The sequence below is a fragment of the Vanacampus margaritifer genome, chromosome 15 (assembly GCF_051991255.1).
Source record: "Vanacampus margaritifer isolate UIUO_Vmar chromosome 15, RoL_Vmar_1.0, whole genome shotgun sequence".
NCBI lineage: Eukaryota > Metazoa > Chordata > Actinopteri > Syngnathiformes > Syngnathidae > Vanacampus > Vanacampus margaritifer.
Window position 1 is genome coordinate 10,631,241 of NC_135446.1, and position 12,235 is coordinate 10,643,475.

At 37.8% G+C, this 12,235-nt stretch overlaps 1 protein-coding gene across 1 annotated transcript in view; it reads left to right on the plus strand.

The window, feature by feature from the left end:
• podxl (podocalyxin-like) overlaps positions 1-12,235 on the plus strand; it is a 14,399-nt gene continuing 2,164 nt past the window's right edge. Inside the window, exons 1-7 of the mRNA XM_077543340.1 lie at positions 1-418; positions 7,751-8,335; positions 9,541-9,737; positions 9,862-9,885; positions 10,061-10,193; positions 10,998-11,041; positions 11,133-11,252. Coding sequence (XP_077399466.1) covers positions 382-418; positions 7,751-8,335; positions 9,541-9,737; positions 9,862-9,885; positions 10,061-10,193; positions 10,998-11,041; positions 11,133-11,252 — 1,140 coding nt within the window. The 5' untranslated portion in view covers positions 1-381. The remainder of the gene's footprint in view (positions 419-7,750; positions 8,336-9,540; positions 9,738-9,861; positions 9,886-10,060; positions 10,194-10,997; positions 11,042-11,132; positions 11,253-12,235) is intronic.

The following is a 12,235-nucleotide window of genomic DNA, read 5'->3' on the forward strand; positions in this document are numbered from 1 at the left end:
CATGGTTCGGGGATGGCAATGAGCAGCTCTTTAGTGCTGGAGCGAGGGCCGCGCCAAGCACAATACTAGCCGGGAAGCGAAAGGGAGAGGGAGGGAGCGAGCGAGCGCAGCCAAGGAGACGGCAGAAAAACTCGTCCCCCCCAAATCCCCATCTTTGCAAAGAGGGCCGGGGACGCAAGCATGCACAAAAGCATTCTTGGCTTTCACTTTTAAGGAAGAAAACACAAAAGGCCCTCGCGGCGAGATCATTTACTTCAAATTGGAGGAGAAAGGCGTGACAGGACGGCGCGGCTCCACTTTTAGCGCACTTCAAAAACTCATCCACTGCATGAATGATCGCTACATCTGGGAGAAGAAGAAGAAGAAGAACGCAGAAATAGGATGGGAGCCACTATGAGGATCGCGTGTCTGCTGCTTAGTGAGTACTTGTTGAGTTTTTACTCTTTGTATTAATGCAAAAAAAAAAAAAAATGAATACATGAATATGTTGGAAGCGTAAAGAGGTGACAAGAGCGCACACAGCAACAGGTGCGCATACATGGGATGCACATGGAGACATTTTGTTGTCATCAATTGTGCAGTATTCGCCAAAATCGAGCTACCATTTCTTTTAATTTTTAGAAAATGTTGTATATACAGCATCAAAACTTATTTTATTTTATCCAGATAAAAATGAAAAATATTAAAACATTAAAATTCTCCAGAAAAAAATATAAAAAATAAATAAAACATATATATTAAAATTGAATAAAAAAAATTTGGGGACTAAAAATGCATTTCATTCAAATAAATTTGTATTCAATAAATTATTTCAGTAAATTATATTGATTTAGTACACTAAATTAAACAATTTTAAAAATAAATGATAAAACGAATGTACATTTAATTCAAAATAATTAATAACACCAACAACCCACCCACCCCCAACACACACCCACCCACCCACACCCACACACACACACGCACACAGCTACGAAGTCTAGAGGAGCTTGAATAATGAAGTAGACCCATGACCTCCTCCCTCCCTGGCTGCAAGTAAAGAGGGCTTCTTTAATTATGCACCTGCCTCAGCCACCGCACTGCGTGAATCCAAATGGGAGCTTTTAGTTTTCTACCCTGGGAAAAACAACGTGTGACACAGGCCACCCCCCCCCCCCCCCCCCCGACAGAAAAACCTCAATCGAAAGCCCAATACAAAGTCCTAAAAATAGAAAAGAGTGTGTGAACAAGCATGGCTGTGTGTGTATTTGTAACACTACGCAAGCACGTGAAGGCTTCAACGTGTGCAGGACAAAACAAAAAAAAGCATTGACTGAAGGTTTGTTTTTGGTGAACAAAAGTACATCAATTGAACAATTAAAAAGAGAATTAATTGAAAGAATATTCAAGATGTCACCACTAAACAATGATGATGTATGTTCTATATTTTTTCATTTGCGTGTTTATGTTCTTGTATTGCCTCAGCCCAAACTCTTATATGTGATATAAACATGCAGACTATTATGGCTAACGTTCAAGCATCCTGCATGTTAGATATTTCAGTACTATTATCGCTGACAAGGAAATTATAATATTGTAGGCATACGGAGTTCATTATGACGCCACCTGGTTAGCGTGTATTATTATTGGATGATTGCTCAATTTATTATTTCTCAATCAACTATGATTCCATAAACAGCCAAAAATGGTTCCATGCCTCCAGTGCTAAATTTGCAACTTTTCTTGCTATGTTCTTCTCGGGTTTTGCATTTTGGAATTTGACCTGAAGTTATAGTGGGTTCGAATACTGCAGGGTCAAAAGGTCACTTCTTTTTGTCACTTTCACCTGATGTTATTTAATGCTTGTTTGGTGTCAAAACAGCTTTATTTATTATTATTATTATTTTTAACTTACCTCCAAAACATGCTTGAATCAAACACTGGGATGGCGGCCAAGAGGAATTGGTCGCATCATTTAGTTATCAGTCTTCACCAGGACTTCCGAACTCCACGCCGACAAGGCTGTCCTCTGCTTTTGGCTGTGGGGTCGTGACCTGTCAGTTTCCTACAAGATAACAGGCGGTTCAGATTCCAGGACACCAGGGGTGCCGGGGGAGACGCTGCCTGCTTTGGCACATTGGTTTGGTGTCTTTGCTTGCCGGTCGGAGCATGGGAGAGAAGTGAGAACAATAGATGGAGCGGGGTCGGGGAGTGGGGGAATACTTTCTATCAACATCCTGGTTCCCAAGGAGGGTGTGGTGGCAGGAGATGACCTTGAGCCGCCTTCTCTCGCTTGGTGGAACCTTTTCATGTGGCCTGCATTGCAGAATAAAAAAAAAGAAGAAAAAAAAAAAAGCACCCTGCATGAATATATTTTTGCATTACAGTATTACCTTTGCCAGGGAAGTTGTAATATTTTTGAGCGGAGGTAGGGAACTCCGGCCCTCGAGAGCCACCTCCTCCAACACACCTGATTCAAATGATAAGATCATTGGAAATTTTTGTAGAAGTCCAACAACGATCCTGATCATCAGCGGTGTGAATCAGCTGTGTCGGAGGAGGAAGACATCTAAAACAGACTGGCAGGACAGTGCCTGTCAAGGAACGGATTTCCCCACCCCTAGGTTAAAGGCTGGGTCCTATAGACAACACTTTAGAAGCTAAATACAGCTCTTTGCATTTAGAGCCACATTTACACTGAGGCTGAGAGGCATTTTCTTACAGACTTTGAAATTATTATTATTACCTCTGCCAGGGAAGGTTCAATAGGGTTAGGCTTTAATTGGGAGGCAGGCTCTTGTAGGTTTTTGCATTATTTTGGATGACTTCTGCCAAAGATATTAGAATAGGTTATCGGCATGTTTAGTCCAATGTGATTCCACCAAAAGTAACGGTTCCCTTTCATTTTTCAGCTACTACTTTTGTAACTGCACGTAAAATATTCACGTTTGGATTATGCCAAGTCATTAACTCATTCATTGCCATTGACGGCTATAGACGTCAAAAATTCATTTGAACAATTTTTATTATTTTCACATTTTTTTCCCACTTTTGTTAACAAGAGTATGAAAACACAAAACAAATATTGTACATTTAGAACAGATATCTAATTTGTGATTAATCGCGAGTTAACTATTGAAGTCATGCAATTAATTTAATAGTCTGACGTCCCTAATTTTTAATAATCTTTTCTTTTTTTTTAATTAGGGGCATCAGGCGATTACAATTTTTAATTGTAATTAATCGCATGACTAGTTAACTGAAGATATCTGTTCGAAATGTACAATACATTTTTTCCTAGGTTTTCATACTCTTGTTAACAAAAGTGACAAAAAATGTGAAACTAATAGAAATATAGTTCAAATGAATTTTTGACGTCTATAGCCGTCAATGGCAGTGAATGAGTTCAGAGCCACATTTGTTTAGCACTAATGTGTTCTAACCCCAACCCAATGGAAATGAACACTTAGAAAGTGCTCGCAGGCAATGCCATGGTATCAGTGCTGCTCTTCCCTCGATCTTGACTCGCAAGAAGTTCATTATTAAAAGTGAAGCCAAAGCAAGATATACATTTTGGATCTTGGACTGCGTTTTGATTGATGACTTATGTATTGTATATACAGTATATATATATATATATATATATACAGTATATATATATATATATATATTCTTGCATGCCACTACCCTTTCCCAGGTGCGAGACATTAACCAGGCCCCGCAACTGGTACCGAATGGTGTCCGCCTTGTTTTGGTTCGCATTTATTTTCCATCTGCCTCATCTTAGCATGTCAACTCCTCCGCCTGGTTGCAACATTCTCAAAACACACCACGGTTGGTGCTCAATTAGCCACGTACGGTATGTGGGATACATGCTTACATGTTCAAAGGTTTATCAGATACGGTAAATACATGTTTTTATTTTAAGTGATATTCAAAGTTATCTTTATTCATGACTACTACGAGAGGGGCGTAACAGTGTACTTTATTATCACAAACGCACCCCACAGCTTGTGTAAATACACATACCAGTCTGGTTTCCAAGGTCGGGGAGTGGATAATGTGCAAGTGTGTGTGTGTGTGTGTCAGTTCATTTCCATTTGGCAGTTAAATTTACAGCGTCTCTTCATGTTCTCTCCTCTGACCCTCCTCCCTCCCTCTCACTTGTCTTGCTCTTTATTCCCACCGACTACAATCACGCCTCCTCACCTCCCAACACCGCACTTTGGGAAGACCCCTCCCTTATCCAGCTTTCACCCGGTGCCCCCCTCACAATGGTGCGCCCGGCTGAATTAGCTCTCTGGGTGTAACGAGGCCCGGGGATGTGGAATCGTTGCATGAGCGCACGTGGGGGCCCTTTGTGGGGGTGTCACCAAAGTAATGGGGAAGATTTGTCCCACTTGCTTTTTTTTGGGAGCGCATTGTTTAAAGCGAGTTGTGATCAGCCCGGGGCCGCAGTCCTTGGCAAAGTGGACAAACTACTAGCTGGCTGGCAGACAAAAACACTCATAAATGTGTCCGATTAATAGATGTAATGTCTTCCTGAGCCACTAACCCAATTTTCATGCTCACTCTTTTCACCACATTTAGCAACAAAGAGGTTCAAAATAGAAGGGAGGCCATAAATTTGAGTCAGGCCGCCTTTTGACCATATATTTGTGTCTACTGTTCAAACCTTCAGCGTAGTACAAGTGGATCTAATAGACCACAGGGGACCTTTTTTATTTCCTGGGGGGGAAAAAAAGAAAAAAAAAGAAAAAAAAAAAGACCACAGGTGACCTACAGTACGTCAGGAGGAATGTGTGGGTGAAGTAAAAACAACCTTGGTGGAGATAGTGGAAGGATCAGGGGTGCTGTCACCCGCGAAGAAACAGATGCTGCGCTGACAGTGGGAAAATGACATGATTGTTGCGCAGCAAGTTTAAACGTAATCACTCAAAGTAGTAGTGTTGTAAGAAAATCACAGGGACTGTTAACTCATTCGCTGCCATCGACGGTTATAGACGTCAAAAATTCATTTGAACTATTTCTATTAGTTTAACATTGTTTTCCACTTTTGTTAACAAGAGTATGAAAACCTAGATTTTGTTTTATTGTACATTTAAAACAGATATAAAATATGTGAGTAATCTTGAGTTAACTCGTAAGTCATGCCATTAATTGGCACAATTGTAACTCACGATTAATCATACATTTTATATCTGTTCTAAATGTACAATAATTAGTTTTTCTAGGTTTTCATACTATTGTTAACAAAAGTGGAAAAAAATTTTAACTAATAGAAATAGTTCAAATGTCTGGTCGGTGCTGGATTTCCCTTTCCTTTCTTTTCTTTGGTCCTTCCTCGGGTCTCCTGACGGCCTCACGGCTCTGGCTGGGTTCTGAGGTGTTCGGTTTAGGTGAACGGTATGGGATTTTTTAAAATAGGTTTTAGGTGAATTAATGAATACACACTCACATGCACATACAAATTTTTTATTTAAAAAAAAAAAAAAAAGATAGAGCAATGATGATGACATGTCAAATGGGTAAAATTACCGAATGAACAATACTGAGCTCTCCAGGAAAAAAAAAAAAATAGTTCAAATGAATTTTTGACGTCAATTGCCGTCAATGGCAGCGAATGAGTTAAAAAAAGAAAAAATACATGCGACTCAGAGGCCAAAAGGGATTGTTGTGATTAAGGCGTATTAATGAAAGTGTTTGTCCTGTTTGAGAAGCAGGCTGCACTCTGGAGTGGTCAGCAGCATCACTGTGCCTTCCGCAGTAAAATAATGATCGCATCAAAAAAAATGTGAAAAAACTGTGAATAATGAATACATAAATAAACAAATGAACACAAATACTGTATATAATCATCTATAAATATGTCAGTAATTGTATTACTGTAGGTTTTGGTGTGTGTTAAGTTAAGTTAAGTTAAGTTAAGTTGGTATCCAAGGAGATGACATCATCTCCAGTAAATCATGGCTAATTGTGCTGTAATATGTCATATGTCATCAGTGGTTTTGTGCGCGGGGTAGAACACAATAGCTGGGCGGAGGTCACAATCCACAGAGGTGGTAGGGCCAGACACTATTGTAGAGCCCACTGCTCCACACACATATATACGAAAAGGCAATGGACTGTTTAGGTGTGGTGCTTCCAAGTTTATTGTGTACAACATCCTGGCCCGGACACTATAAATAGAGCAATGGAGGAAGATGGATGGCTGGAATAATATTAGCAGTGAATGTTAATATTATTTCTGTTTTGATATTTGAATGTGTCTTTGTTTGTGGGCTCTTATTGTCTGATCACCCACCTTTAAAAAAAAATAAAAAAATTATTGTTATTATTATTAACTCAAAACAAGCCAATAAACTGATACCTGAAACTGATCAATGTTGATACATTAGCTCCTAAAAGTGACAATATAGTTGTTCACAAAAACAATTTTAAAATACGGTAAATATAAACATATTTTTCTTCTTCTATTATTTGTTATAAATATGAATCATATACAGTAAATACATAACCGTAATTCCAAATACTTTAGTGTTATAAATTCCAATTGATATTTGAAATTGTAAATGTTTTTTCTATTTATTGAAATAAGACAAAGTACATATTTTCATTATTAACTCATTCACTGCCATTAATTAATTTTTACTATATTTATTAGTTTAACATTTTTCTCCACTTTTGTTAACAAGAGTATGAAAACCTAGAACATTTTTTTTATTGTACATTTAGAATAGATATAAAATTTGTGATTAATCATGAGTTAACTAGTGAAGTCATTCGATTAATTACGATTACAAATTTTAATCCCCTGACACCCTAATTTTTTAATAATCTTTTCTTTTGTTAATCTTTTCTTTAAAAAACTAATTAATTAGTGAAGTCCTGTGATTAATTACAATTTAAAAAAAATTGCCCTCATTTTTTAATAATGATTTCCTTTTTTTTTTTTTTTAAGATTTTTTTTAAAGAAAGTAAAAGATTATTAAAAATTAGGGGCGTCAGGCGATTACAATTTGTAATTGTAATTAATCTAATTACTCCACTAGTTAACTCATGATTAATCACAAATTTTATATCTGTTCTAAATGTACAATACATTTTTTTTAGGTTTTCATACTCGTTAACAAAAGTGGATTTTTTTTTTTTAACTAATAGAAATAGTTCCAATGAATTTTTGACGTCTATAGCCATTAATGGCAGTGAAAGAATTAATACATTTGTGTTCATAATCCAGATTAGTGTTGACTACCTACATGATGCAATTAGCTTGCTTTTGAACAAAAATTAAATATTAATGAAAACGCAGCTACAGATTAAAAAAGCTTCATGAACTCTAAATAAATTGGAAGGGGTGGCGGACACTTGGTTAGATACAACCGCGCAAACAGATGCATACTATTTGGTGGAGTCTGTGATGATTTTCAAACAGGTGCTATGTCCCTCTATTGGTACCCAAAAGAATCAGTGCCCCCAAGTACACTTCAGTTGTATTTAACTTTTACATGTATTACATTTGCATTTAATCTTTAAGAACTGTTTGTTTTTCAGCATTTATTTAATAACGCGTTTTATTTAACTTTATTTTTTTTATTCTTTATTTTTTTAGGGTTATTCTTTATTTTTATTCTTTAATTTCTCTACAGTACTGTTGTGAAGTGGTAAAGGGAAAAACCGAAAGGAAAAGGAGAAGAAGAAGTGCAGTGATTGTACAGTGCTAAAAAATATCATTGGGATTTTCACTGATATACTCTTACTCTATTTTTAGGTCTTTTATGTCACAAAGCGTGCTCAGACACGACGGCAGCTACCGGAGTGACCGTGACGAAGAACGCTCCCACACAAGGGACGACCGCCACGCCCACGAAAGTGCCAACCGATGCCAGCATAGCTACAATACAGGCTGTAGTAGAGCCCGTTACTGATAAAAAAACACAAACTGTAGCGCCAACAATTGCTGACCCAGTTACGGTGACGCAGGTCCCAACGAGTTTACCCCTGGTCACCTTACCTGCCCTCATAACGGCGCCCACTGTCAAGGTAACGACAGCCCCAACACAACCGCATCGGCCAGAAACGCACGCCCCAGTTGATGCTGGCACCGCCAGCGTGACACTGACTGTTAAAAGTGCGACCTCTATTACCCCAATTATCACAACGGACCCGTCAAAAGCCACCCTCACAGCCACGACAGTGGCTGGCACACTAGCGCCTGCTCCAAGCAAAAAACCCAATGATATAGTCACGGTCACGCCGACGACTGAAGTGGCCACACGCGGCACTACGGCGGCTCATCAGCCCACCACGCACACCACTGTCATCGTCAAGACAACGCAAAAGGAAGTCAAAACAGGTAAGGCCACTATATATATATATATATATTAGGGGTGGAAATCTTTGAATGTCTCACCATTCAATTCCGATTTTTGGGTGTGTGATTCGATTCAGAATCGATTTTTTCGATTAAGAACGATTTTTGATTCAAAATGGTTTGATTGACAATGATTTTTGCTTTAATTTATAGATGTTCAAGGAATCGTAATGATCTACTCCAGTCTGTCTCGCTAATGCTAATTAGCGCTCTACTCGCGGCACTTTTATGACTCAAAAGAACGGCTCCACGCTGCAAAAAAACTTTTATTGGAATAACTTGATCGTGACTTTTTCCTTCTACTCTCTAATGTGGCTACAACTTAGTGTATCAGACCGCGTGGAACCACACGGCCCCTAAGTGGCCAAATTGGGTACAATATGAACAGCGCTCTTAATAAAGGCACACACAAACAAAGGGAAGACAGTATAAAATAATTTAAATAAAATCGATATTGGGACATTTAAAATCGATTCTGAATCGTACTAAATGAGAATAGATTTTTGGGCACACACCTAATATATATATATATATATATATATATATATATATATATATATATGTATATATATATATATATATATATATATATATTGTGCCTAATCATCACAACAGATGTCAGTAACTATATTAACTCATTCACTGCCATCGATGGCTATAGACGTCAAAAAATTCATTTGAACTATTTATATTAGTTTAAAAATGTTCCCACTTTTGTTAACTAGAGTATGAATACCTAGATTTTTTTTATTGTATTAGAACAGATATAAAATTTGTGATTAATTGTGAGTTAAATAGTGCAGACATGCGATTAATTACGATAAAAAATTGTAATAACCTGATGCCCCTAATTTTTAATAATCCTTTCTTAAAAAAACAAACAAAAAAGATTATTTAAAAAAAAAAGAAAAAAGAAAAGAAAAGATTATTAAAAATTAGGGGCATCAGGTGATTAAAATTTGTAATCGTAATTAATCGCATGACTTCACTAGTTAATTCAAGATTAATCACAAATTTTATATCTGTTCTTAATGTACGAAAACAAAATTCTAGGCTTTCATACTCTTGTTAACAAAAATGGAAAAAAAACTTTAAACTAATTCAGTTCAAATAATTTTTGGACGTCTATTGCTGTCAATGGCAGTGAATGAGTTAAGAGTCAATTTTAATCCAATGCAACGCTGTAGCTAAAACCACCGTGACGAGCCCCCAACAAACAGTGACTTCAGGGACCACCAAAATAGCTGTGAGAGAACAGACGACGGCGAGGCCCCCCATCCTGGCCTCAACTGCCCCCTCCGCTGTTGTAACCACAAGTGGGACCCCTGGCGGCACGTCCTCGAAAATAACCACAACAACTGAAGCTTACATAAAGAAGTTTTCGGTAAGCTAGGAGAGTTGGAACAGAATGAGTGCATCCTTGTAATAAAAATTGCTGACAAACTAAATGTGAATTGCTTTTGTCTAACATGCAATATTGTTTTTTTCTTCTCCTCCGTCATGTCTAGTACTCACTGAACAATGGACAAGAGGTAGGGATTTGATCCCTTATTTTTTTTAAATCACTCTGTCTCCAGTGAATATCCCACTCTAGCTCTCCTTGCCTCAAAAGCCTGTGCATATAAACACACTTGCTATCCGCTCACAATTCATAACTTCCTGCATTCATCCCTCCATCTCCTGACTTTGCTAATTGTGCCCGTGCAGAAAGAGGAGGAGAAAGACCTGGTGGAGGTGTGCAGGCGCCTCATGGGCAACCTGAAGGACGGAAACTGCACGTTGACATGGCGCCACCATAAAGGCAAACTTCTCTTCGACTGTGTGGAGATCAACGGCAAAGGTACTGCTGACTCCATTTAGCCACAGCAAAATTGCTTCTCTCAAATGTCATTCGCTGCTATGCGCAGTGAATAAATGTACTGGGCCACTAACAAACACAAACAGCATATAAATATGGAAGCGTATTGCATTCACTTGGGGGAAAAAAAAGTCCTGTTTTTCTGACAAATTTTTGGGGGGAGCTTTGTTTTTTTGAGTACTTTTTTTTTTATTGAATATTTTTTGAAGTATTTTTTTCTGTTTGAAAAAAATATTTACCTAAATATTTTTCCCTGTTTTTCTGAGTAATTTCCCCATTTTATAAAATAGTTATTTTTTCTGTTTTTCAGATTTTTTTTTTTTTAAAAGGGGTTTCCTTTACTAGAGAACAAACCACAATACATTATACACATTCATTCCTTCATTGAGAGCCAGTAAGTAAACATGAGCATCTTATTGCATATGGAGGTCTGCGGGAAAGTGTCCGCTTCCGCTATTAGCGAGTCTGCAACAAGTCACTTGGAGTTCCGAGGTAAAGAAAAAATTAAAAATTACTCCGAAAAACAGAACACCAGCTTTGTTTTTCGGGAAACATTTTTTTTCAGTTTTTTGGGAAAAAAAATTCTGAATAATTTTTTTTTGCCTGTTTTTCGGAATATTTTTTTGACAGAAAAAAAAATTCTGTAAAACAGAAATAATTATTCAGAAAAACAGACAATTAAAAAAAATACTCAAAAAAAACAAAGCTCCTCCCCAAAAATTTGTCAGAAAAACAGGAGTTTTTTTTCCCCCCTTCCGTATATAAACATTTGTATGTCTGTTACAGTGAAAACAGCCCTGGCAACTCAGTATTATGAAGAAATAACCAAGGTGGGTTGGCTCTGATCTAGTCACAAAAGCACGCTTAGCTTGAACAAGCCACTAATATTTCCATTGGATTATTTTTGCTGTGCACATGAAGAAAGCGACCGATAACAAAACCCTGATTGCTATTTTGGCTTCGTGTGGAGCTCTGCTGATTATGATCATCATCCTGGCTGTGTGTGCGTCCCACCACCGCAAACCTTACAGCGAGAACCAGGTACGTACGTACCTGGCCGTCTCTCCCACTTCGAAATGTTGAGCAATGAATCAAATAAGAAACTATCCATTTGCTTGTATTGGGTGAGTTGTCAATTGAAATGTAAAATTCCCTGGATGAATTAAATGTACATTTTAAATGGGAATGGTTGAATTTGTGGAAAAATGACAAATGTGAAGCAAAAAAAAATATATACTGTTAACCTTTTTTGTGTTGTTGAAAATGTGGCATTATAGGGAAAGTGGAATTTAGAAAACTTTTGCTGGATGTACTGCATGAACAGAATATTTTTTCCTAATTAATGCCTTTAGATGTGCAGCAGTATTTATTATTATTCCTTTGTAATATGAAAACTTTAATTTGTACATTGATCACAAGGTCGCACCATAATTATGGGACTGCTGAAAGCAGCACATATTATCCTCCACCCTAGAAAATCCCGAGATTTTTCCGCAAAAATGCGGCCCGTACCGTATATCGCACCGGGACAAATGAGGTATCAAACGATGCGGCTCGATCTGACTCGGTGCGGCATTACTTTTCTAGGAATTCCGAGTTACCATGGCGACGCAATTCCCCAAAAACTCCCATAGGAAATGAATGGAGAAAGGGGGAACAAATTACAGATCAAGCACCTTTTTCCAAGACACGCTGCGCACGTATACGTTATCCGACCGATACGAATTTTAGCTCCTTTTGTAGGAATTTTTCCCATCTTTAGCTCAGTGTCGAAATATTTTTTAAGGAATGAAAGCTCTCCCCCCTGTGCGGGTACAAAGACAGTGAGTGAATTAGGCTTCTACCGCACTCTGTTGACCAATTAACTTTAGAGTGGCGGGAAAAAAGAAAAGTCTACTTCTATTTGCAAAAGTTTCACTTCAACTCGTCACCATGGCCACAATCTTTGCTCACTAGACATCAAATGCTCACATTTTGTAGTCACGAGTGTCTTCTTTCAGACAAACTAACTTTTATTTGGCTAA